The 27,644-nt window shown below is 46.2% G+C and overlaps 2 protein-coding genes across 2 annotated transcripts in view; one reads left to right on the top strand and one right to left on the bottom strand.

Moving 5' to 3' along the window:
- The window catches only part of PTP4A2 (protein tyrosine phosphatase 4A2), a 46,551-nt gene extending 43,820 nt beyond the window's left edge, over positions 1 to 2,731 (bottom strand). The window contains exon 1 of the mRNA XM_075908565.1: positions 2,640 to 2,731. The gene's annotated coding sequence lies outside the window, so the exon portion shown is untranslated. The remainder of the gene's footprint in view (positions 1 to 2,639) is intronic.
- On the top strand, positions 2,061 to 27,644 carry KHDRBS1 (KH RNA binding domain containing, signal transduction associated 1). Its single transcript, XM_075908563.1, has 9 exons — positions 2,061 to 2,712; positions 11,853 to 11,977; positions 12,587 to 12,703; positions 15,698 to 15,844; positions 17,702 to 17,835; positions 19,138 to 19,342; positions 22,567 to 22,634; positions 22,985 to 23,043; positions 26,377 to 27,644. The coding sequence occupies exons 1-9, from the start codon at positions 2,406 to 2,408 to the stop codon at positions 26,472 to 26,474; spliced, it is 1,260 nt and encodes a 419-aa protein (XP_075764678.1). The 5' UTR covers positions 2,061 to 2,405; the 3' UTR covers positions 26,475 to 27,644.

Genomic DNA, 27,644 nt, shown 5'->3' with positions numbered 1-27,644 from the left:
CAGTATAGATTGGAGTACCTCATGGGACTGTCTTTGATTCCATTTTAAGGCTATTGTAGTGGTTGGTGAAATCTGAGTTCAGAATGCCCACCCAAATTGTGTGCCAGGCTTCTTCCCCTGAGGTTTGTGCTCATTCTCCAGATTCACTCTGGACTCAGCAATGTTACTTGATTTCATGGGGATTTGCAAGGAGAAAGTTCTTTCCACATTAGCTCAGCGTTAGGCCTCCTGTCACCATCACCTTATGTGTGGGATTTATAAACCCCCAATAGATTCAGCTGCTTCCCATAGTCTTTTTTCCTCCCTTGCATGGACTCAGCTCATTTCCAACAGCTTATTAGGGTGCTCTGCAAAGTCTGAGTTGCTGGACACTACTGGAACTGGATCAATCTCTGATGTCCTCCCTTCCAAGAATCTTAGATCCACTTCCAAAACTATGTTACTCTACCACTTAGAATTTAGGCGAATGCAAGACACTAAAGTGCCTTCAGGCAAGAGTGCCCAAGGGGTCGTGTTGTGCCTACTATAATTTCCCTAGAAGGCAACAGCCAACTCAACACCTGTTGCTAGTGCTTAGGGAGGATGACATGAGTTTAGGACTAGATCACCAGCCCTCCAGTGGCAATTTTCTTTGGTTGATTTGCTGTAAATATCAGAGTCTGTATGAGTGTGTGGTCTGACTTACACATTCCTATCCCATCCTACACTGTTCCCTGTATCCCCACAGCACCCCCCTACCTGAATCCCTTGTGTCCCCACTATACCCCATGCTCCCCACCAGTATCCCTACAACACCCACCCTGCCCTCACCCCATGTCAGTGGTGGGCAACTTGAGGCCTGCGCGCCACATGCAGCCTATTGGGGCTCCTGCAGACAAGCCTCCCCCCCATGTCTCCTCCCCCATGAACCTCTTACACACTAGGCCACCTGAGCCTTGCACTTCCTATGCCTCCCCTCTCCCTCCCAGCAAATTGCCTGTTTTGCGCTCTGATACGGCTCCCCCTCCCTCCCAGAGCTGGAACATTGCTAATCAACTGTTCACTGTGTTCCAGTTTTGGGAGGAAGGGGGAGGACAGGAAGCAGGAGGACGTGAGACAGTGCCACTGTGAAAGTGCTAGGCGGGAAGGGGAGGAGCAGTTGAATGGTGGGGGGGGCTCTGGTGCCCCAGTGCATGAGAAGCACATGGGGGGGGGGGACCTGCAGGCCCATAGGTGAATCTTAAGTTGCCAGGTGTCCGGTTTTCACCAAGACTGTCCGTTATTCAGGTCCCTCGTCCGGTAAAAAAAAAACACAACAACAACAACAACAACAACCAGACCTGTGAAAAGTCTGGTATTTCCTGTTTCTCTCAAACACAAGCCCAGCAGGCACAATTTTCCTCTGCCATGTCTGGTGTTGGCAGGGGAGTGAGGAGCCATTTAAAGGCAGTGCCCCCCCTCCCTTTTTTTCTCAGAATTATTCCCCTTTTTGGGGGTGAGGGGGGTCGGTATTTGTTGTTGAACCATCTGGCAACCCTCGGTGAATCCCCAGTGGGCCATGGGATGCTGTGACCTACTGAGATGAAGGAGAGCCACTCACGTGGCCCACCCACTATTCGTGGTTGCCCCCACAACACCCCCCCCGCCTGCAATCCCCCTGTCCCTGGGGTGTGGCCCCTCCTCCCGGCTGCGCCCCATGCTCCCCTTGGCTCCTGTCGCGCTTTCTCCCCTCGGCTCCAAACCCGACCACGTGGCGCCCTGCGCACCAGGGCTACATGCGCACCACAGCACGTGCCACATTCCCGGGTGCGGGAGGGAGGGGAGAGACGTGCACATGCGCACTACAGCCACTACGCTACGCCCTCAGTATTCGATCGAAGGGGGAGGGGGAGAGGACAATACGCATGCGCCCCAAGTGTAGCCGACGCTTTGTTCTCGACGCCGGGCGTTGTTTTGCGCACGCGCAGTGTACCTCCGGAGGGCGTCACCGTGCTGCGCAGGCGTATTGCTTCCCCTGGGTACTTTTGTTGGCGGCGGAGCGTGCGAGTTCCGGCGGGCGCAGCTCCCTTCGCCGCCAGTCTCGCGCGCTTTCGCCTTCGCGGGCTGAGCGCTGCGCGTGCGCGCGCGCGCAACGCGGGGGCAGGGCACGCAGGGTGACGGTTGGGCATGCGCGTCGGCTCACTTCGGCGCTTTGTTCTCGACGGCGGCGGCGCATGCCCGGTGCTGGCTGCTTCTGACGGGGGCGCGGGGCGAACGTACACGCCGCTCGGCAGCGGGCGGCGGGAGCGCAGGCGCAGTGGGCGAGGAGCCGTTTCCGGCCCTTCACTTCCTGGCCTGGGAGCCCCGGCGGTCGGTGTGTGGCAATCCTGTTCGCCCTCTCGCTCCCCCCGCTCGTTCGGCCGCCCCCCCGCCCCCTCTTTCCGGGCATGCAGCGCCGCGAGGACCCCGCCGCCCGGCTGGGCAGAGCTCCGGGCCCCGCCGCCCGGCAAGGGGGGCCCGCGCCCCGCCGGCCGCCCCGAGGCGGGGCCCGGGGGGCCGGGGCCCAGCCGCCGCCGCTCCTCCCGCCCGCCGCCACCGCCGCCGCCTCGCAGACCCCCACCGCCGCGCCCACCCCGCTCCTGCCCGGGGCCACCGTCAAGATGGAGCCCGAGAACAAGTACCTGCCGGAGCTCATGGCCGAGAAGGACAGTCTGGACCCGTCCTTCACCCACGCCATGCAGCTGCTGACGGCAGGTAGCGCGGGGTGGGGGAGGGGACGAGGCCGGGAGGGGGAAGGGCGCGGGAGAGGCGGGGGGGGGGGGTCTGTGTGTCTGTCACCCACGTTGTGCTGCTGCTGGCGCCAGGCGCCGCCGCCTACGCAACACCTCCCCCCTTCCCTAGGCCGCGATCCGGGGCGGGGAGGGGCTGAGGCTCCAGTCCTGGCCGACCCCGCTCTTTGTTCGGCGCTCACAGCTGCTCTCCCCGCCCCGGGAGGTGACTGGCTGCTCCCGGGGGGCAGGATCCTCGTGCAGCCAGGAGGCCGCCGACTGGCTGCCATGCGGCCGCTTCCCTCCCTCCGGGCCCGCCGCCGCCGCGAGCTGCAGGCGGTCGCCTTTTTGTCCTGGGCTCGCTCCTGGTGGCTTCTGTAAACTGCCTCCTCGGCAGGGTTGAAGCAGCGCGTGGAAAAGCTCAGTCGCCAAGGCTTGGGGTGGGGCGCGTTTTATCGTTGCGCTCGTTCCTGCTCTAATGCACGTTAGATGGATGGGTAGTTTTAATCCGGGTCGATATGGGTGTATCCTAAATAGCATCCAGCCCCAAAGATTAATTCATGGTTTGAAAGGGATCAAACACGAACCTATAACTTCTTTCTCTGAAAGCGTGATTCTCTTGGCTCTTTACATCCATGGGAAAGAGGAGACTAAAGAGAATGGTACGGCAGTAAACTCGGTTTTTTTATGTAGTCTACTCCTTTGAAATGTGAAATTGTGGGGTTTTTTAATTCACCACTATGAAAATCTGTATTAGAGCTTGTTTCATGCCTCTGATGAAACTAAATGGAAATGGCCATGGTAGTCTTTGTTCTGTGACTAGGCTAGCACTCTCTTCCCCTGATCATCACTGTCCAATCGCCTGGCGGCTCAGATTTTTCCACATCACTACAGCGCAGCTGCACTGTGGTCACACATAGCTGTATCAAGTAGACAGTTTTGTTTAAAAATAGTTGTTAGTGTTTTAACTTGTTCGTTTTTAAACCAACAGTTTACTGTGTAAAAAAAGAAAAGGAAGTGTAAACTGCATATAAAGGATATAATTTTTTAGATTAGAATAATTTAGCCCCTTGTTAGGATTGTTACATTTAAAAATATCTGATACTAGTGAAACTATAATGCATTCTTTATGAACTGCATTATTAGAAAGCAGTTATAATATGGCATTGCCAGTGTTAATATAGTAGACACATTACGTCACTCATCTCAACTCTTCATGTAAAAGTAGGAAAGTGCTGTTTAAAGCTGTCATCTTCGTTGTACTAGAGATTTGATGTGGCTCCATTCTGAATTTGTATCTTGGTGCCACTGATATTCCTCTTGGTTATGATAAATTAGATATGTGCTATTTCCAGGTTAATTAAAGGGTCTTCCTGAAATCATGTTTTTTCTGAAAACAATGTTTAAAGATGACTAGATAACCTGTTGACTAGACCAGGGTTTTCCAACCTATGGGTTGTGACCCGTAGTGTCTTCATTACATTTCAAAAGGGTTGGCAAGTGTCTCCCCAGGTGGCGCTCTTAAGGAGCCATTCACACATTCGAAAAGGTGGTGTCCCTGTCTCCCTCTTCCCTCTCCCGCTCCAGCTCTACAACTGGCTTAGTTTTAAGGAGCCATTCACCTGCAGTGGTACTCAACTTAAACCAATCAATTGAATACCATTTCAGTGACTAAGGCAGGGGTCTCCAACTTTTTTTAAACCCAAGATCACTTTTTGAATGTGAGTGCAATCCAGGATCTACCTCAAACCCAAATACCCTTGTCCTGCCTCCTTCGTGCTCGTTCTCCCTCCCTTTCCCCAGGCAGGGGCAGAGGGTTGGAGCACAGGCTCTGGTCTTGGGCTAAGGGATTTGGAGTGTGAGGGGACTCTGAGTTGAGCCTGGGGTGCAGAAGGGGGTTTGGGTCTGGGGGGGCTCAGGGCTAGAGCAGGGGTTTGGGGTATAGTGGGGTACATGACTGGGGCAGGGGTTCAGAGTTGGCTCCAGCTGGACACTGTTTACCACAGGTGGCTATTGGGTGGTGTTGCAGTGGGGCTAAGGCAGGCTCACCCCTGCCCTGGCCCTTCACCATTCTCCAAAGCAGCCAGAAACTCCTTTCATCCCAGGCCCTGTTGTTCCCCTCTCCCAGTTCTGTGGAGATAGACTACAGAGTGGAAGAAGAGGCACCCTGACATCAGCCCCCCATCTCCCTTCCTTGCTCTGTTTCACAAGTAGGAAGCTCCCTGGGGAAGGGCAGCTGAAGTACTGGCACTTGATAGGTGATCCTGACTGGTTTGGCTATCAGAGGCTCCAAGATCTACTAGTAGATCCAGATCTACTCGTTGGTGACCACTGGAGTAAGGAAGTATCCCTGGGCATGGGGGACGGGGAAAGAAGTTAGAATGCTAGGGAACGAAGAGAAGAAGCAGTGCCCAGCTCAGGTAGGTGGGGGTGGGAGGCCAGGTGTCCGGGCGTCTGGTTGAGAAATTTCCAGCCACCCTGCCCGGGGTTCCTGTGGCTTGCATTGGCTGGCCAGGGCAGAGTCCTGGTGAGCTTGCTGCCAGGGGTGAGGGGTGTGTGTAAATCTTCTGAAAGGCAGGAAATGAAGAGGTAAGGTATACGCTATGCCTGCAATCACCCTTAACTCTGCCCTCATGGAGCGGTGTTCCAGTTTGGTTTTATGTTTGACTTTCACTTTCTCAACAAGATTTACCATACACAATTTGCAGTTCATATTCTAAAATTCTGTTCAGTTAGTCTAAAGGATCCCTGGATAATGTATAAAGGCTCTGACATTCCAGTCAAAGCTACCAGCATGGAAACTAAATTTCATCCTGAAGTGTGTGTGTGTTTTGATATGGTATGAAGTCACTGGGAAAACTTAAATAGTGCAGCCATGTTGTTGAAACCTGGTTAGTGAATAAACAGAGGTCTTCAATTTCAGTGCTGTCATGCAACTTTCACAAGATTACCTCAGTCATGAATACAGTTGCCATGCTGTTGCCAAGAGACTTGAAAAAAGAGAACTTGTATTCAGAGCAGATTTACGTTGTGAAAGGTTATTTATAGTTCTAAGAGTTGTGCTTTTACAACTTCAGCCAATGTAACAGCTATAGACTGATTCTGTTAGACAGTAAGTTATTCTCAATGGGTTGTGATGGCAAAGGATCTGAGTTCTTCATGTGGCTTAGGGAAAGCAGATTTTATCTTCCTTGGATCCTACGAGTCTTTCAAAAGAGTAAGACGTTTATGTTCTCCAGGTGGCTTAGCCTTAAATGTTTATGCCTTACTACAAAAAATTTACTTAACTGAGTTATATTAACTCAGAAAATTGAGACACAATGAGCTGAAGTTCTGTGGCACCATGATGCAATCAAAAAGCTAGTCTGCTGCCTGTGTCAGGGCATTCTTGCGAAAATATTTAAGTGTTTGACAGTGGTCATATAATAGGTAGTCAGTGGACCATCTTGTCCATCCTGTATCCATGCTTTCTCAGCATTCTCATGAAAAGCATTTCAGAAGACTGAACATCAGATGCAGAGTCCAGATTACTCGCCCCCGCCGCCCATTATTCAGTGGGGGCTGTTCCTCTATTTTTCCTGTTCCTTCAGCACTGTGTTAGGGATATAAAAACCATCTAGAATAGTTAACCAGTTAACCACCAGCAGCAGGGGTGGTTCCATCCCCTACTTGCTGCGGTGCCGGCTCCTCGCCTGCTACAGGTGGCAGGGGCGCTGGTTAACCAGTTAGCTGGTAAGCATGCTGGTGAGGCGCATGTTTACTGGTTGACCTTTAGCTTCCCTACTGTGGGTGAGCAGCTTGGTCCCATAAGGCCCACAGTTCCCAAGGATATATGTCCAGTGTCATTTTCTTCTCAGTTTCAAGATAAATGGGTACTATTGCACTGTAATTTCACCTGAAGGAACCTGTTTCAGGCAGTGTTTGTTGGTTTTTAATGTGCCCAGCTCCATAGTCCTTATGTCTTATGCAGGATTTATACAATAAGGCTACTGTGGACTTTGCCAGGGGACCCATGGCTGCTGCTTCCTTTCCACTCTACATGTATTCAGAAAAAGGCAGATTTCTCTGGCAATGCCTGTTACCTCCATCCAAGTTGTTGGGAATCAGTAGTACTGCCTGATGTGGAGTCAGGATCTGGTAGCACAGTGCTTGCAGGTGCTCCTTTGATATATCATCTCCAGCTGATGCTGTACTAACTATTTCATCCTCCCTTCAAGTGATGCAAGGGGCTTTCATGTTTGATGGGCAGAATGTCTGTTGGTCTTGTCAAATAGAAACGGGTTTAAAAGATGTTGTGGTAATGGCCAAGGCTTTTTTCTTGTCCCTTTCATCAAAGCTATCTTTAGCAGCTAAGGGCTTGTCTACAGGGTGTGTAGTGCACATCGATGTGAATTCTGGTGCCCACATATTACACACTGACTGACCTGTGTAAACTCGGCTGTCACACAGTAGGCCAGTTGGTAAACAACATTTTTGGTGTGCCCCTAATTGAGGGGTGGGCAAAAGGGCTGTCGAGGGTCGGATCCAGCCTGCCAAGCGAGTTGATCTGGCCCGCGGAGGCCCTGCCATTCCCCTGCCCCCAGGCCAATTAGAGCTTGGGGATGGGGGAGCACACAAAGCTTCCTCCTGCCCTGCCAGGAGCATGCAGCGCTTTGAAGCACCACGTGCTCCTCACAGGGTGGGAAGAGCCTTTGCATGTGGGAAGGAGCCCCCAGGCCTAGTGGGAAGGGGGGACAAAAGGACTCCTCCCTCCCACCCCTAGACCAATCATGGTCTTGGGGTGGGGAAGCCCAGAAGCATCCTGGCCCCACCCCTTTTGGTTTAGGCCCCACCTTTTCTGGGGTGCCCCAGGGCCACTTCAAAACATTTAAGTGGCCCTTGGGCAAAAATTATTGCCCACCCCTGCCATAATTAAACCTTGTGAGTTGCTATTTCTGCCTACAGTGTCCTTTTGAAAAGAATTGTGGTGTCTCATCATTGCTTGATGAAATGTTTAAGAGCATGGGTGCGGAACCTTTTTTGATTGGGAGCCACAGAAAAATCGGAGGAGTGGGCGCAACGCATGAGTGGCCTGTGGGGGTGGGGAGGAATGCTGAGGCTCAGGTCTTTCCCCTTAGTTCCAGAATAACTATTCTGGGGGTCCATGGCTAATAGATTTTGTGCAGACCTCCTAGGCTCTGGGATGAGGGCAAAAGTAAGTTTGGTGTACAGGAGAGTAGAGTGGAAGTGTAGGGCCTGGGCAGGAGGAAGAGGGTAGGGGGGTGGGGAAGTGTGGTCTGGGAGGGATGGGACAGAGAGAGACATGCAGGCTTTCTGTAGATGGTGGGGAGCAGCAGCAGGATGGGGGTGCAGGGTCTGGGAGGGAGGGGCAGAGGATTGGGGCACCACCAGATGCAGCTCCAGGAGCGGCAGTAGAAGTGTCTCTGCACCTCCCAGCACTTTTAGGAACCATCCTGTACCATTCCATTGGCTGCAATTTGTGGCCGGTGGGAGCGAGGAGTGTGGGACCTGCAAGCAGGCACAGGAACCGAGCAGTCCCCTGTGCTGCTGTTTCCCTAGCTGGCAGGGCAGGAGGGGGAACATAACTTGCAGAGCCTGATTCAAGGCAAGCCCACGGACTTGTAGTTCCCCATCCCAGGTTTAAAAGGCATACATTTATATCCTCCCACTTGAAAATCTGCTGATCTTGTGGACTTCAGTTTTGTGTTTCCAAAGCTTATGGGAAGATTCGTTGACCCTTTGTTCTGTTAAGTTTTTTGTACTGGACCCATCATAGTCGTATGAGGGCCTTCCAAGGAGAGATGTTAATCTTTTAATTTTCTGTTGTATGTAATTCCCCTTTGGGCTCTTTCCCTCTGTGCCACCCACCTCTCCGTGAAAGCGTCATCTCTGTCCACAGCTAGGAGGATGTCAGGGTTTTAGATCCTGGTGATTGAGTTACATTATAAAGTATTTCCTGAAGATGCTTGGGATTCTAGCCAGATTTCTGATCAAGACTACCATGCTTTCATCTCAGTCTCTTGCACTACTTTTTCTCCCACAGAAATATAATTGCCTAGCTATAAATCCTACGAATTACAACTAAAAGCTATCGTCATCTGGCTTGTCATCACAACTGGAAAGAAAGTTGTGTTGATTGACATAATTGAAAAGCCCTGTTGACTCTTTGCAGTGCAAGTTAACATGTTTGTACTGATGTTAGATGGCCATGTTGTAGCTCTGGCGCTCTCCCCCTCCCCCCAGAATACATGAACAATTAATGTGCCTCCAAGGTAATGAATGGTCTGCATCTTAATTAGGGATATTAAAATGCAGTTAACCAAATAAATGGGTAACTGCTGAAATTTTTAGTGGTTATGTGGGGGGGGGGTGGGCAGTTGGCTCCCTAGGAGCTGGTGTTCATGTAGAGCCAGCTCATGCGTGCCAGCTCTTCTCCTCCTGGCCATGCTGCTCCCTCAGAGGCAGTAGCACAGAGGGAAGGGGCAAGTAGCCTTCTGCCCCTTCTCCCCCCATGCTGCAGCAGCACGGGGTGGGGGGGAGGCAAGGCACACGGGAACTTGCATATAACCATGAATATACTTTCACATCCCTAATTTTAATAAGTATTAAATTGACTTTTTCAGTTCTATTGAGACAACTTGATTGAGCTAATACAATTGAAATCCACATATATAGGGCTTGTGAAAGTTGCGCTGGTTTCACTAAAGATATAATTGGAAACCAATTTTAATTAAACCAGTACAGACTCGTTTGGTTTCTTTTATATTAGGGATTAATTTAGGATAGACTGAAATAAGCTACTCTTAAAACCAAAATAAATTTGGCTAAATTGGATTAAAATGGTACCTTATGTAAAATGGTGCAACTTTCATGTACAAACAAGGCCTTAAACTGACTTGATCTAATTCCCAAATGGTTGCTTCCTTGAAATGGGGGTGTTTCTCTGGGACTGAAGGTGGTTTTGCAGTTTTACTTTGTCATAGAGATAAGGTTTGTATTATGGCAGAGCCATAGCCCTGGTATGGATAAGATTAAGATGAGGCTTTTGTTTGACTCTCTGCTCTTCTAAGGCTGTGTCTGAACTTCAGAACACTTTAGCAACCCAGATATAGTTGCTCTTTAGTATAGACACTAACTACAGTGACTGGGAGAGGGTGGAAAAGGAGTCCCATTGCTGTGATTAATCCACTGCCCAGAGAGGCAGTAGCTAGATCAGTGGAAGAAGTCTTCATTGACCTGGTATTTTTTTTATGCTAGGTGTTAGGTTGGCTTAACTGTATTGCTCAGGAATGCTAATTTTTCAAACCTCTGTGCAATGTAGGTTGACCTAATTTCATTGTAGAACAGCTGCCTTATTCTAAAATGTATGATTGCTCAGGTTGCCTTGAGATTTGGTGCACTTCATGAGGGCGCAAGGATACTGTTAGAGGTCCATATGTGGGGCTATTTGGCAAAGGGTTTGTGGGACTGTGCCTGTAGCTTAGTATGACACAAGCCACTGACTCTAATGACAAGATAAATGAATTACACTGAGCATGCACAGAGAAGTTACAGTATTATTACCCTTCAAAGTTTCACACCAGCTGTCCTTTGAATCTGACTTCCCCCAACCAGTGTCAATTTCAAGTCCTACCAGAAAATTGGAGAAAGTTTGAAGGTGTATTGCTAATATGTTAGGAATTTTTTCAGAGAATATAATCAATTTCTTTAAAGGGTGCAAATGTTGACTGTCAGGAGAGGGGCATTTTAGGAGATTGGGGGGGGGGTGGTCTGACTCCTCTGCCTACCCTACCTCCTGATAATTGGGTTCAGGGATTTCAGTCCCTCTCTTACTCCCCACCAAGTGTCTAAGCCCTGCCTCTTACTTGCCTCTTACCTGTCTGTGTGTATGAGCCAGGTTGGGGGATACTTGTTCATCTATGAGGATCTGTCTCCTTCCATTAATCTACACTTGCCCTCTGCTCAAACACTAAAAGCAGAATATCGTACTTGTAAAATTTAACAACCACTTCAGTCTCTTTTATACCTCCTTTATACTTGCACACAGGGTACCACTTAAACCCTGTCTTTTTCTTTACCCTTTATTAAATCCACAAACTGCTTTCGTATCCAACCTCGTTACTGACAGTACTCCTAACGAGAAGACCCCAGTGCTCTTCTACTGACACAGCTTACACAATTCTGTACTGAAAGAATGCAAGTTGTACAGAGGTACCTTTTTTCTTTCACACACAGGGACACTGATTTCCTCATACGACAGAGCTTTTTTTGAACTCCCATTTATTCTTCCACTGTTTATGCACCTGACATGCTGAAAACCTCTGGAATCCATGCAAATAATTCCTAGCGGCTAACTCTGTGAGGGCTCTTACCTTAACTCTTTATTTACTGGTTTTCAGAGGTTTGTTTTGTGGAACTCAGTCTGTGCTCTTCCAGAATATTATCACCAGGCAACCATAACATTTTGCTAACAAAGTGTTGTTTGCCATATTTATTTGAGGTTTGGAAGAAAGGAGGGCACAACACAGATGGTATATTGTGTTTAAGGGTGCATGGTTACTATCAGTTTAGGTGATTCATGTCATAATCTCGTGTTCCATTTACTTATTACAAACCAATAATGTCCTTGGTCCTGTTAGAGCCCTAGACTTTGGGCATTGGTTAGAGAGACATGCAGACTAGATTAAATGAGCTTACCCTTTTTAACACCTCCTAGTTTTGTTCCGACATAGCTATCAACGTACATACATTGGCAGAGAATTTAGGATTGTAGAGAGCAGGGGTGGGGAACCTTTTTTGGGTTGGGGGTCACTGACCCACAAAAAAATCAGTCAGGGCCCTCACACAAGTGAGAAGCTCCTGACTGAGAAGACACTCCCCAGGCTTCCCTTGCACACCAGAGCCTAGGGGGGCCCAAGATAGTAGATTTTGTGTGCTCCAGCCCTGGAGGTGGGAAGCTGGGGGGCTGGAGCACCAGTGCAGGCTCCCCAATGCTGAGCCTCAGGCACCCAATCCAGGCGCTGCATCCAGCCCCTGGCCTGAGGTTCCCACCCCCACTATAAAGTGTCACTGCAAGTGTCATTTCAGTTTGAGGAACAAACATTATGCTATTTTTATTTTGTCTAGAAATTGAAAAAATTCAGAAGGGGGAGACAAAGAAGGATGAGGAAGAGAACTACTTGGATTTGTTTTCCCACAAGAACATGAAACTGAAGGAACGAGTTCTGATACCTGTCAAACAGTATCCCAAGGTGAGGGCCAGACCGTAACTAACCAAGTCTACCTGATCTGCCTGTAAATATAAGATTTTACATGCTATGCTTAGTAAATAGTGTCTTTCTCTAAGTGTAATTTTAAGTTATACTAAAGTGCTCTTCTATTGCTGTGGAATTTCTCCTATGCAAATTTTTAGTATCTTATTTCTAACATTTTGGATTTCTAGACTGTCACGTTAAAAATGTGTCAATTGAGTAGTTACATTCTTTCATTACCAGAGCAGAGTTTCTTCTTTAGCTGGCTTTTCATGCTTCAAAATTAAGATTCCCTCTAACACTTAAGAATTGCTGTCTACAAAATGGTTGGAGTCTCATAATTAAAATGAAATAGACTGAGTTAATTGAACATAAATTGCTGGCAAAATAATCTCATAAAAAGAGCAAGCCAGCCAGTTGTTAATCTTTTCTCCAAAAATTATTGTAAAGTTTATTTCCACGGGACTTTGTGTGATGTGGGTGTGGGTTGGGACTGTGGTTGATCTTGGTTAAACTTCCAGTTTTGCCGTGTCTGCCAGTGCAGTATTAACAGCAGCCGTTCTTAACCTCCTTAAGCTTTGGGACTAAATGTGTCTTTCTCTTTATCAGTTTAATTTTGTTGGGAAGATTTTGGGACCCCAAGGCAATACCATCAAAAGACTGCAGGAAGAAACTGGGGCCAAGATCTCTGTGCTTGGAAAAGGTTCAATGAGAGACAAAGCAAAGGTAAGGGCTTGGAAGTGTATGTAGATCTACAGATATAGATTGAGATTCTCAAGTGATAAGCAAAGCATTTTACAAAGGTGAAAATCATTAGAACTCAGGGATGCTGATTTCTGTCTCTTGTTCTGTCTACCCCCATGTATATGTTATCCCATAAAAATGATGGTTGAGCTGAACTCCTTGCAAAAAATATGGACTTTGGTAACTGGTTAACCTTTAACTATTTTTTCTTCTGAAAGTTGAACAACAACTTTAAAGAATTGAGTGCAATTGTAGCTTGGTTACTACAACCTGGTCTGCAATATATGGTTGGGTTGACATAAGCTGCCTTACATTGACCTAGCTGTAGAGATATCTTAGCTTACATTTGACTCCTGCTGTTGTAATTGTCTGTCTACACTAATTTAGTAAACACCACTTCTCTGAGCAGCACAGATTCACAGTCAATGTAATTTGGACAACATAGTGTCCAATGTAAACACTGCATTGCTTACCTTGACTATTGTTGGCTTTCAGGAGCCATCTCCGAGCCCTACACTTACAATACAATAGACATAAGGGCTCCTTTTCAGGATTCACAGTGCTGACGAGGAACCAAGCGTGTGCACACGAGCAATTCAAATAACTATGGTGGCTGTATGCTGAGTTGAGTCAACACAGTTTTGTAATGTAGATGTGGCCTTAGTGCCCTCCTTAGCCAGAATATGTGAGGGCATTCACAAAAGAAATACATCCTTTAAAAAAAAAAAAATCTTTCCCCTAAGTGAAATCCTCTAGACGCTTATTGATTAGCTGACATTGTAGGTTGCCAATGTGTCAGTCTTTCTCTCTAGGGAATAGCAAAGTGCCAGGAAGATTTCTGAATAGAACAACAAATATTTAATTCCGTGCTGAACGTTCCTCTCCTCCTTGACCTAAAGCTTGGTTAAATGGGGTCAATACAGAGCTAGGATTTCACTAAGTTTTTACTTTAATTTTGCAGGTTGTCTTTATATTTGTTGAATTTTTTCCAATTTAGTACAAATCTGTTGAATTAATTTAGACACTTAACAGTAAAATTGAATTGGCACTAAGGTGTTGCCTCCATTTTTCATTGCAAAGCAGTGCCTGGAGGGAAGGAGTGCTGTTGAAATGGAATGATGTTACTTGTATCTGCCAGAAATCTTCTGGAAGAAGCAGTTAATACATTACTACAAGTACCGACACCTCTTTCCTATGATGTAAAAAGGTGGAAGGGATGGGGGAATAGGGAACTGCTCTTGGTAAATCATTGGATAAGAATGTTACTGCTGACATGTGACTTGAGTCCTGCTGTGCATTTGAGAGCAGGAAGCCGTTACAAAGGAAGTGATAAAAGCACTTACACAGAAGAAATACAATTAGATGTTAATGGCAAACCAGTTTAGTACAGCTGACTTGTACAACAAGCACCACAAAGTATATACTACTGAAAGCTGCAGTAAAATTCATCCAGGCCAAATCACAGTAAAATCATTAATAGCCTCTTAAAACTTTCTGGTATGCCTTTTCAGAGGTGTTGAGCACACTCACAATTTCCACTGACGGTAATGGGAGCTACAGGTGTTCAGCACTTCAAAAATCAATCCTCCTGTTTTGGGAGACCACTTCTTTTATATGTCCATTTATGACATTATTCAAGGTGCAATCTAGACTGCTGTGTTCTATAAATTCTCCTGTTACACTGCTTCACTGTGACCGAAACTATTCCTGGTCTGCGTGCTCTCAGCTTCTAGCATACAAATTACTCCCAGCTGTATTGTGAATTCTCTAGCCAGTTGCTCCTGAATTATTTTGCAGAGGGACACCAGCAAAGTTGCAGACATATTTCCAGAAGTGTCTTGTACTGCATAATTTAGTAATAGAAAAGTGTATGCACAAATTCTGTTGTCCCAAATTAAATTTCCTAAACATACTGGTTTAGATAAACTAGGGGGCTGCACCCCCTGCTCACTATGCTCACCAGCCCCCCTCTTGGCCAGGGCCTGGTGGTGAGGTACCCTGGCCCCAGCTCTTCATTCTCTTCTCTTCCCCCCCTCCCCCCACCACAGAGTAGGGCTGGGCCAAGGCCAGAGCAGCTAGGGCCATTCCCCTGGCCACTGGGAAGGAGAGGGCTGAGGCCAGGGCCACAGACTGCCCCAGTTCTCCACGTTGGGCTTGGCTCCTGTGGATGCAGAGTAGTGTCACTGTCGTCCCACAGGGAATTTTTTTAATATGTAGAGATTAATACTTTTTTACTATTTTATTACAAGTAATGAGGCATAAAAATCAAAATGAATTCCAAAAACAAAGGGAAAACACAACTAATACCTAACTGAACAAGCTAAGTGAATTCAAAGCAAAGGACTCCAGCCATACGTTCCAACTTTTTCACTCCCTGGGTCTTTCAGTAAGGATCTCTCCCAGTCCTGTGCTGCTTGCTTGCTTCTGGTGCTGACACTGTTGATAGTAGAGAGAGAATTTGTGCTAATTGCTTTTTCTTTTACACAAGAGCAAGCTGTAAGGAGTCATCTTGGGTGGTGCACAAAAAGGTGGGGGTCAGTAGACAAAGCCTGAGGAGGGGGGAGAGGAAATCTCAGCTGTTTCTTTGTCAGGCTGTAGATTTTTACCCACATCCTTTTTCCATCTTAACTACTAGCCCATTTAACTAGGTGGTGGTCATCCATTTGATTTGTTGACATTGGGCTGAGGTATTAACTTTTGGGGGGGAGGGAGCTGGTTTTGTCCTTGGCCCTCAGACTTGAAACCTGTTTTAGTAATATTGTAGAGTAAAACTCAACATCTTTGCATACAAAGTTATTGCACATATTTCACCAGGACAATAATGATAGCAACTTTGCAGGGATTACTATTTTCTAGCCATGTCTGACCGTGGATGTCAATTTTAGTCTGCTAATTAATGTTTAGAAACATGCTTAAGGAAGTAGATGGTTTCTCTGCACCTTGTCTGGCTTCACAATGTTGAATTGTATTTTTTAGGAGGAAGAACTGCGCAAAGGAGGAGATCCCAAATACGCTCATTTAAATATGGATCTGCATGTCTTCATTGAAGTCTTTGGACCACCTTGCGAGGCCTATGCTCTCATGGCTCATGCCATGGAAGAAGTCAAGAAGTTCCTTGTTCCAGTATGTAAATCTGGCTCTTGATGCTTTTTAGAATAGAGCCTTGGTTTTGGTACCCTTCCCTGTGGAATATAGTGTAGTTAACTTGTGCCCTGAAGGAAGAGATTTTAACCACTAACTGACCAGGCCTAGAAGTGTGGTGTAGCTGTGTTGGTCGCAGGATATTAGAGACACAAAGTGGGTGAAGTAATACTTTTTATTAAACCAGCATGCTTTTATGGTGCTCTTTTTCAGCTCTAGAAAGGCACTTGGTGTTGCAGCTAAATACAAGGTGGAACAAATTGATTGGCATATGTAGTTAACATCTTAGTGATGTGGCCAGTTAACCTTGAATGGCCTCTGACAATGTGTTAAACACTCACATTACAAATGTGTTCCATTGTGTCATTTAGCTCTGATGCTGGCATTCTGTATAAACTTCTCTCACCAAAAGAAGCTGGTCCTTGTCAGGTGTAGCAGAAGCTTCTTCTAATGGCACATTACTTTATAGCTGCCATGCCGTACAGGAAACTCCAAACTTTTTGGAAGCACTTGTTACTGGCTGGTATGATAGACAGAATTTGGTCGGCGCTTGTATGGCAGCTCTTCTATCAAGAGAGCAACCTTTGATGTGCCCTCTAGGGTAATTGATTTCTTGAATGGGTTCCATTCTTCACTTGAAATTGCCTTGTAGAGACCTGCAGAAAATACTCCTGATAGCTCTTAAATAAGTGTTCCCATCTCTTATAATGAGTTTGACGTGGGGCAGTCGATTTCAGCTGGTAACAGGCATGTTAGATGAATATTTACACCATGTTTTTAAATTTGGAGATGGTTTTCAATAACTGAGCTTTGTTTAGCTATAAAGCAATACGTTTTGAATGCAATCCAAATTTCTAAAATTTCAGGGAATGTTCTGGGTGTCAGTAAGCAGAATCCTCTGGATTTTGGTGAAAACAAGATTAAAGAGAGAGATGGGGGGTACATGTCACCCCTGACTTTGGTTAGCAGAACAACAGCTTCTGCTACTTCTGTAATTCTTAGTCTAGATAAAAGAACTGATTGAGGGCAGAAAACAACACAATCCAGCATAACAATATCCCTTATTTGAGTTCTGCACTTGTCTCAGTTGAGTTGAAGACGTTACCGCCCCAAAGGAGTGGACAGAAAGAGAATGAGTGGTGAAGCTGTGGGTAGGTAGCATGGTGGGCACACAGGGCTCCTAGCATTGGGAGGGCTGGGGTTTGCAATGTTTCTGAAATAGAGGGTGAATTGGAAGGAGTGGCATATCCGGGGGAAGGGGTGGGCGCTCTGAGAGGAGAATGTGCTAGAGCTCTTGGTATGTGCAATAAGCTTAGCTCACGGAAGCAGAGTTGCTGTGGCGGCTCTGTGGAATCCCACCGGCAGGGTAGTAGTGCTAACCTGATTTGTATGCATGTTTGGGGAGGAAGTGGATTGGAATGGCTTCTTCTGAGTTACCAAAACCACCTTCTAATACTCGAAGCTGTATCCCGGGGAGATAAAAAGGCATGGAGCGCAGAGATGTGCTGTGTTCATGAGAATGTAAAGAGTTAGCTTGGATTTGTAAATGGGCATTTACTCTTCATCAGGATACATCCAGCTCCTGCTTTTGTGAGTGCCATGATCAGTTTCCAGTATGTCTTTGGAGCAGAACATGGCATTTTCTGTCACAGGCATTTGGCTGGCAGGGAACCTACATTTTTTTGAAAGGGGACTGTAGATGCTTTGACAGCTGCTGTAGCTTGAAGTGTGACTCGTGGTTTTCAGCAACTGATGTTCTAATATGTTGACCTCTGACACCTTAGAGCACAATGGCTAGCCTAGTGTCCGAGTCGACTTTCTCTGCCCTTTTCTTCTCAGGATATGATGGATGACATCTGCCAGGAACAGTTTTTGGAGCTGTCTTATCTGAATGGGGTACCAGAACCAACCCGTGGCCGGGGGGTCCCTGTGCGAGGAAGAGGAGCAGCTCCCCCTCCTCCACCAGTTCCTAGGTATTTTTCAAAAGTATTGATGCTGGACACGGGAACTCTTACTGCTAGCAAGATGACTAATCTTTTCTTTGTTGAGCCTGAATGCCAATATTGCAACTTCCAATATTGTGGGGCTGCTTTTATTAAATTGAGAGTTCCCTCTAGCAGGGGGTGTTATGGAAATGAGGTAATAATACTTTTAATGGAGGTCACCGAATATTGTGTGTTCTGAATTGCGATAGCTTTGGAATACCACCTTGCTGGAATCGCATCTTATTTCTAGAATTATTTAAAGGGTAAAGTTGAAGTCTAAAGTTCCTTGATCCATGGTTCTCAGTCAGCGGGCCCACCCGTGCAGCTTGTGTGTAACTCTTTGAAAGCTTGATGATATTAGCCTGATACTGCTTGTTTGCTCATTGCGTTGGACTAAGTCAATGATGAACCTGTGCCACACAGTGCCAGTAGACCTACCGTTTATCCCAAATGAAGGATAAAAAGTGTTTATTACTCAGAAGTGGTTAGTCATCCCTTCTTTGGACTTCGTAAAACCCCAGGCTATGTCTACACTGCCCAGTCTTCTGCAAGAACATATGCAAATGAGATGCAGCAAGTAATATCACTGCCTCATTTGCATACTTAATGAGCCGCCATTTTGTGCAAGAAGGAGCGGTCTACACTGCTCCTTGTGCAAAAACCTCCTCTTGCGCAAGAGCCATTCTGCCTGAAAATAAGCGGCAGAACGGCTCTTGCACAAGAGGGGGGGTTTTACCCAAGAAGGAGCTCTGGAGACTGCTCCTTGCGCAAAAGCCCCTTGTGCAAAACTGGCTGTTCATTAAGTATTCAAATGAGATGCGATAATATTCATTGCTGCGCCTCATTTGCATATGTTCTTGCACAAGACTGGGCAGTGTAGAGTAGCCCCAGGGTTCCCTTGTTACAATAGCTGATAAGAGTAGGCTTGCTGTGGGAAATTTGAGGAAAAGTTCTGGGCTACTTTTCTTATAACCAGACAAGCTCTGCAGATTCACACCTTTTTAAAATGTTTAGACATGGTGACTTGGGTATTCAGCTACTGTCTCCATTTTCCTATGGTAATGTTTTATGAGAGTAGTTTTATGTAACCTTATGACTCTTACCAGAATTACATTATAATCCTATTTATGCATTTAGTCGTCAACTTTATAGCATGGGTAATTGTTTATGAATGAATTCATAGTATATTGACAGACAAGCAGTATTCATTAGCTGCTATCTTGGATATTTAGAACATTCTGGCTTTTGCAGAATACATGCGTAGCTATTTCTAACCCTTTTTCTTTTTAGAGGGCGTGGTGTGGTGGGTCCTCCTCGTGGAGCCCTGGTGCGAGGAGCACCAGTTAGGGGTGCCATAGCTAGAGGTGCTACTGTGGCCCGTGGTGTACCTCCTCCTCCAGCAGTAAGGGGCGCTCCTGTACCAAGAGCTCGTGCAGCCGGCATTCAGAGAATACCGCTTCCTCCTCCACCTGCACCCGAAACTTACGAAGATTATGTAAGAAACTGTACTACATACTCTTTCCAAGTAGCTAGAAGACATTTGCAGATCCTACAGGCATGTCGGCACTGAAATTAAAAATCTGCCTGGCCTGTGTCCTCTGACTCAGGCTAAGAGACTGTTTTTAATTGTGGTGTGAGCACTCTGGCTGGAGGCCAAACTCAAACATCTATACTGCAGCTAAACATCTTGCAATCTTGAGTTGGCTGGCACTGGTATCTCACCTACATTGCAGTATACGCTAAATCAGGAGTGGAGAACCTCAGGCCCGGGGGTTCAATCACGGCCCCTCCCCCAGCATTGGAGAGCATGCAGTGGTGATCCAGCCCCCCTGCTATCCCACCCCAGAGCTGGAGCGCACACAATCTACTAGGCCCCTGTAGGTGCTGGTATGCAAGGGGAATATGAGGAATGTCTCTCCTCAGTGAGGGCCTTTTTTTGGCTCTTCACTAGACCCAAAAAAGGTTCCTCACCCCTGCCCTAAATGTTGGGTATTAAAGCAATTGCGATTATCAATGAGTCTGCGCTATGGCCCTTGCTTACTAACAAACTTAGATTAGAAAGTGTCTTATAGAAGCAGAGAGTACTGGAGTCTTCAGACCCATGTAACTGTGGTAAGAACTTATTTTAATGTGAACAAACTGGGTTAAAATGACAGTGTTGTCACTACAGACAAGTACTTCTCAGCATTTTGACTTAAGAATATTTGCTCTTGCCATCTTAGAAAGAAACAGCTGAGTACCAGAGTAACTATTTAAGAAACCATCACATGGGATTTCACTTACCTTCTTTCCCCCCCCCCCCCCCCCCCCCCCCAAAAAAAAGTCCTTCCCTCTGGAAAAAACTTCCTTCTATTTTCCATTGGCTCAGGTTAAAACCTAGTAGCTTCTGTCTACCTGTAAATCCTATATTGGGTCACCCAGTTATGAGACTTCTGATATACTGTGGACATAATGCAGCCTTGGATGCTTTACAGGAGTCTGGCATGCCTTGTGAACATGCTTTAACATTCTCACCTTCACTGTAAGAGACAGGTTCCCTCAGGACATGCTAGGATTTACCCATTCATCTGATATTCCTGGGAGGATTCTGTACCAAAAAATTAAATTCCATGCCAGTTCTACATATTTTATTAAAATAATGCATTCTAATCACACCAGTTTCTGTTGCTTTGGTAATTTAAACTACAATACAGGCAAAAGGTCAAATTCAGTATTTTCTTAAACTCATGGAAGCTAGGTTCCAAACACCTGGTAACTAATAACTTGCATTCCAGTTATGATTCTAGTTTCTCATTTAAATTATATTGCACATCATCAAACAGCCAAAAAGTCATTTTATGTTGCTTAGACTTTTAGATGAGTCCTACAGTTTTCCTAATCATTGCCCTGGATCTGGCTGGGTACTTTGGGAAGTGCTTGGTTCTAATTGTCCTGACATTTTATTGACTGCTTGGTAAATGTTCTATTTACCCTCCAAGTCTTTTTTTTTTTTTTTTTTTTTTTTTTAATGGATAAGTAAAATAAATCCCGAGTTGTGCTCTAACCCTCTTGTGCAACTTTGGCATGGAAAAGAGTGAGAGCACATAGACCTTCCTAGATGATTCCCTTACTGTCATTTTTAAGGCTTTACATCACTCTGGCAACATTGGGGCCTTAAAACTTTTATAGGTTTTATGCTCCTGAGGGAATTGACTGAAAATGGAACTACTTAACTAACAATGGGAACGTTAACAGTGTTACTATGCAGGCAGGCTGCCATATTTCTGCCTCCAAGAATGAGATCAAACCTTTCTGCCTCCTACATAATGAAAAGCCATACCCCTCTGTGCTGATCTGTCGCGTTGGCATGCCTGCGCACCCAGCCCCTTTGTCCTTGCAGTGAGTGATTTGTCTCCCTCAGGCTGCCCCAGGCAGTGGGGAAGAGGCACATGTCCCACCATAAATTCCCTTTATGGTTTTTGTGCTAGGGGCACAAATATAGATCTAGCATACTTACCAAGCGTTGCCTGTGTCCTTCAGGGCAGGCCCTTGGGGATGTGGGTTAGGGGTCTGTGTGCATGTAGGAGATGGATGTTCTTTCCCCATTCCCCCAGCCCTCCAGCTGCCAGCGGCCTTTCCCCCACTCTCCCTTTTTGGCACTGTAGTCAAGTTGCGGGGAAATGGTTTGGGGTTGGGGGGGCTACTAAACAGTGTGCTGGCAGGCAAGATGGTGGAGCCCCAGCTCTGCTGGTCACTCCCTTAGTGGTATGGCTGCCCCCAGTGGACACTGCGGGACAGCTCTTCTTCCCTAATACAGGCAGTCCCCGAGTTACGTGGATTCGACTTATGTCGGATCCACAGTTACGGGGCTTTTCTCGCCCCGGAGGACGGGAGCGGCAGGACGCCCAGATGCGCCGCGGTCAACTGCCCCCATCCTCCGGGGCGAGAAAAGCTGCTCCCCATCTCCCTGGTCTGCAGGGAGACGGGGAGCAAAGCTGCGGAGCATGCCCGCTGCAGGCGTGCTCCAAGACTTTGCTCCCCGTCTCCCGGGTCAGCAGACCAGGAAGACGGAGCAAAGCCGTGGAGGACTTGGGCGGTCCCGCCACTCCCGTCTCCCTGGTCTGCTGGTGGGGGGGGCAGCTAGTGCCCCCTCCCCCCCAGCAGACCAGGCTTTTCTTGCCTACCCCTGGGGTAGAGCAGCTGGGGTGCTGCCGGGTTGGTCCCGCAGCGCCACTCCGGACCAACCCGGCACCAAGTCAGCTGCTGCTGAAACTGACCAGCGGCTGACTACAGGAAGCCCGAGGCAGAGTTCCAGGAAGCCTGGGGCAGAGCAACTCTGCCTCGGGCTTCCTGGAATCAACCCCTGATCAGTTTCAGCAGCAGCTGACTTGGGGATGCCTGGGTTTCTTAAGTTGAATCTGTATGTAAGACAGAACTGGCGTCCAGATTCAGCCGTTGTTGAAACTGATCAGTTTCAGCAGCAGCTGACGCCAGTTCCGACTTACATACAGATTCAACTTAAGAACAAACCTACAGTCCCTATCTTGTACGTAACCCCGGGGAGGGGGGGGGGGGAGAGAGAGAGAGTGTATAAAAATAAATGAGAAACTATAAATTCTGCAGCCCTTTCAGGAGTAATTTGAAAAGGACTGCTGAATAAACCCAGTTTTGCTCTTCCCCTTATTCAGAATGAATAAGGCCCTCCACATGTATCCATCCTTATGTCATTGTGTGTTTCAGGGTTACGATGATACATATGCGGAGCAGAGTTATGAGGGCTATGAAGGCTACTACAGCCAGGGCCAAGGGTAAGTGTGTCATTGGTGTTGAGTTCCCTTTCTTCCCATTCTTGAGAGTGAATTCTGTGTGACTTTTTACAGGTAAAATTAAACACATTTCTGTTTTAATATTTTGAGGCTAATTGTACTTGGATCTGTTGGCTTCTAATGTGTTTGGGAAGGTACGTTTAAGAGAGTTCCCACTACCCTAGAAAGGAGTGGGCATACTTACCCCAAAGTAGGTAGTTGGGTGTCTTAATTCAAGTAAGTCTTGAATTGAGGATCTACATGAATTTGAATGCTCCAGTTCTTGGTATTTGGAAATAAATGTCTTCACCTCTACGTGACTAATCTAAACACATTTTGTCTTCCTCTTCCAGGGACACAGAATATTATGATTATGGACATGGGGAGGCACAAGAATCCTATGAAGCTTATGGTATGTCTGGACACGCTGTCAGGGAGAGAAGGGGTTGTAATTCAGTGGGGGAGTTGCTTGAAGTTTATCAGATATTTTTGATTTAAACATTCTGTCTTAAAGCACGAAATTATTGATGGAATTGTTCTAAAAAATGACTGGGCTGAGGAGGTCGTCAGTGGTGAAGGGAACTTGCCTTCATGGGAGGAAAAATATTTACATTCCACAGATAACAGGTCTACATGATAGTCAAATTAAGGTCATCATGGCTTTAAGCTCACATCTAGTTTGATTCTTGCAGAAGTGGCCTTACCTAAACTCCTACAATAGAATGCTATGTATGAATTCTTGTTCCTGCATATGCACGCTCCCCCCTTTTTTTCTGTCAGAAATGGGGTATTTAGGTTTCTGTCAGTTTGGGGCATTCTGTGCTCAAGATCTGAACTCCCAGCCACAGCACAGCTTTTACAGCAGTTTGGCTTGCAGGGATGCTATATTTTGTTGTTGGATTGGGGTGGGCAATAATTTTGGATGGGGGGGGGAGGTGTTTACTCCAAGAATTTGATAAGTGGTCAAGGGCTGCACTCTTCTATGGTATTAATGGAGGAGGTGTGGGGTCTAGAAAGAAGGTTGGGTGCAGACAGGAGCTCGGGATAGACGATTGGGGTACAGGTGCAAGGATGGGGGGTGCAGGCTCTGGGACAGAATAGAGACCCAGGGCAGGAGGAGGTTGTGACCACGATCAGCGGATTGGGTTGCAGGAGGGGCAGTGCAGGGTCTGGGAAGGGGTTGTGATCTGGGACAGGTGTACAGAGGGGGTTTGAGTGGTGATCTGGGACAGGAGTGGGGTGCCAGGCACAGGCTCTGGCTAGGAGGTGCTTACTTAGGCAGCTCCCAGTCAGCAGCCCAGTGGACCCTGGGGCAGGCTCCCTGCCTGCTGTGCCCCTGTACACTGCTCAAAGCAGGCAGTTGTAGGGAAGCTACATGTGTGTCTGAATGTCCCAAGCACAGACCAGTTAGCTCCCATTTGGCTGGGAAAGGGCCAGTGGAAGCTGCGAGATTGTGATGGTGGCAGGGGCAACATGTAAAGTCCGCCCCCCTACTCCCCAGGGCATGCAGATACGCACATGGTCTCAGCAGTTGGCTGCTTGGAGCAGCATGTGGGGGCGCAGCAGGTAGGAAGCCTGCCCCAGTGTCCCGCTGGGCCATGGGAGGGTGATGACCTGGATCTGGCCTGCAGGCCATATTTTTGCCCACCCTGAGTTGAATGAATGTACACTGCCAGCTGTTTCCTTGTATCCCTCAAAACCCTTCCAGCTGAAACTGTATCTGCAGTAAATACTTCCTGGAAAGATGAATTTTAATCTAGCATTAAGTCTCCTCTTTACCTTGACAGAACTCAGTAGTAACTATATGTCCTCTGTTTGGCTAATGAAAATACGCAGTTTGCAATTTCCCAAAATCTGATCTAACGCTATTTCTTTGAACCAAATATGAAGGTACAACATTTTGAGAAGTCATAGTAAAATATTTGTTATGTACGTTCTTTATAATGTAATACTTTAAGTAACCTGAGGCTGTTCTAGTGCTAGTTGTGAACTGCACTGCCATATATCATAGAGCGAGATTTCTGGTCTTCCCATCTTTCTGCTCAGGTCAACAAATTGGAAGTTCTGTAAAAGCAGTGCAATCAGCCAGTGGATGTATTGGAAGCACACTTTCTAGCAGTCTTTAAAGTCAAGGCACAACTAGTTTCAGTGGAAATCCCATTAGGCACACTTGCTTGGGCTTGGGCCTTGAGTATGTTTAAGGGGGAGAAGGTAGCCAGCATTGAGTACAAGTGTTTATGGGCTTGGAGAAGCAGGGGGAGGCCTTTAGCTGTCCCATGATTAAGCATATGAAAATGTTAAGATGGCATTACACCACCTGCTTCAGGAGCGAGCAGAAACTGAGACTTAACTGTGGTGGCATACTGGTCCATACTTACTTTGTAAGGAATCTAAATTCAACTATTTGCGTTAAATATGAATAAATGCTTCAGTAATGCTGAATATCTTCCATGTCTCCATTTAGAATGGCTGTTAAATGCTTTATTTTGTTGCCTGTGTTGGTCATGCACCACAAAAAGGCTTTTGTGTTTCTGCTTGGTATGAGCAGTGCTGCTGTCTGGGTTCTGAAGGCCAAAGTGCTGGTAGTACACTTGGCATGTAGTTGCCACAGTTAATCTGTTTATCCACAGTCATTTCCTTTGGCCTCTGCTTTCATGAAAACAAAATTAGAAAAATAAATTGTGCAGCCAGTATGGAGGCCACTCTGAGGAAAATAAAAATGCATGTCACGACAGTGTTAAACTTGCCTCTTGGTGCCTCGTGTCTATTCATTCCTCTGAAACAGTGACCTGTGGAGAGGGGCAGCTGTTCAAAATAAGAAAGTTGCGAGCACAAGCTATAATGAAAGCTGTGCTTGGGTATTTGGGACTTGAGCTAGCTCTAGGAGAAGGGGATTTGAACAGCACATGCTTCCGTGTTACTTATATGGCAACAGGATTTTGAGGGAGTCTTGTGCTATCCTACTGAAAGTTTTTTACCATAATCAGTTATGCATATTGGTGCGGGTGTCATGTAGGGGGTAATAAAATCCTGATCTCAGGAGACAAGCATTGAAAGTGCTGAGGTGTCTCCTGGAATCCAGTCCCTAAACAGTCATTGTCCCACCCCTCTGCTGCTAAAACCCTGTTGTATGTCTGGGTACTGTATGAAGCTGCCAGAGCAGTGGTGGTGATTTTTGAACAGGCTTATGCAAGGAGACTTCCTTGCTTCTATTTTTAAAATTGAGAAATGCACTTCTTGTAGCAGCATCCTGCACAGCTGAATCAGAGTTCCTGGATTATAAAATGCTGCCTTCTTGCAGACTGAAAGAGCTTTCACAGCTGTGACCTTAGCTGAGGCTGACTGCCAAAGCTGCTTCAGGAGTCCATTTCAGAGCTACTGAAATTAAATCACTTGCCATTCATAGATTAAAGGTATTAGGTTTGTTCAAATATGAGCATAGTTGGGGGTGGAGACATCCAAAGGGGTTCCCATACAAATAAGTTGGAGGTGCTCTTGGTAGAGAGTTAATGTTTATGGAACTTGATGCTAACTGACACTGGGATCTTGTAGATAAACATTTGTCTTTAAAAGATGGCCTCTAAAGGCTTGTGAGCCAATGGAGTTGTGGGAGTATTACTGTCACTGGTCTTCACAAAGTCATGATATGAAACTGGAGGCAGGTGTTCTGACTGGTACACAGTGCAGTTGTGCATCTCAGGCTGTTAGTGTGCTGTGCCCATTGATGTTTATTGCTCTTTTGCAGGCCAAGATGACTGGAATGGAACAAGGCCCTCCCTGAAGGCTCCACCAGCTAGGCCAGTGAAGGGGGCCTACAGAGAGCACCCCTACGGACGCTATTAAAAACATGAGGGAAAAATATCAGTTATGAGCAAACAGTTGTTACTGATTCTTGTATCTCCCAGGATTCCTGTTGCTTTACCCACACCAGACAAGTAATTGTCTAACTGTTTTTCTTCGTGGCCCCCTTTTCTCCCACTCCATCCTCACCTTGCATTCTGGCTTCTGTATGTAGTATTTTAAAATGAGTTAAATAGATTTAGAAGACCAACTTTAATTTTTTTAAGTGTGTAGATTGCTTTTCTTTGTTTAGATATAAACACAACTGTACCTTTTTTAATGAAAGTTGAGTTAAAGTTAGTTTCAAAAGTGACATGCTTGCTTAACAGTTATGAAATTAAGGTTTTGTTAACCTTTAAGTTTGGTTTTTAAGAAACCCGTAAAAGTTGTAGTTGCAGAATCCCAAAAGTAGGCTACATTTCAAAATTCAGGGCTGTTTTTAAGAATTAAAATCATAATGTAACGGTAGTGGCTGCCACCGTTTAAAAGTAAGCTCAGATGTCAAACTTTCCTTAAAAGCAGATTGCTGATGAATCTTAAGTTTAAATTTTAATACAAAGATCCTCATAATAAATTAAATAGTTTTTTTTTAAAGTTAATTGATTTAAAAAAAAATTAGGTTTGTAAAATTGACTTTTTACGTGGGTTTTGAAATCTAGCCCCGAACACGCAGTGTTGAGAGATGCTTGGGAAGCAGATTTTCCAGTGAAAAGGGGTTCTTAGTTTGGTTCTATGTGGAGGACTTTTAAGAGAAGAACAAATTAAACTACTACTTGGCTCTAATTGCCCAGGGTTTGAAATTAGAAAGTATTAAATGAATAGTAGGCTTGCATTCTGTAAAACTACAGATTTCTCATTTTAGGATATTTGGGGCAGATAATACAGTGCAAGTTTAAAATTGGCAAAGGTGTCAATATTTAGCAATCCCAGTAACTTGTTCAAGTATGTCTCAACACTAGCTTTATATAAAAAGGGACACTGCAGCTGAAAAAATCAGAAGTTTCACTCTGTACATAGGTTAAAGTCCTAATTGGATTTGTACGCTGTCCTCCCACTTTGTTCTTGAAGATTAAATGCTACGTGTGTAAGTCTGCCTAAATAGGTAGCTAAAATTTGTCAAAATGTCTGCAGCAGTTTGTCAATAAAGTTTAGTCCTTTTTTAATCAAAGTAAA

The sequence above is a fragment of the Pelodiscus sinensis genome, chromosome 25, assembly GCF_049634645.1.
Source record: "Pelodiscus sinensis isolate JC-2024 chromosome 25, ASM4963464v1, whole genome shotgun sequence".
Classification (NCBI taxonomy): domain Eukaryota; kingdom Metazoa; phylum Chordata; order Testudines; family Trionychidae; genus Pelodiscus; species Pelodiscus sinensis.
This window is presented reverse-complemented; position numbering and strand designations above follow the sequence as displayed.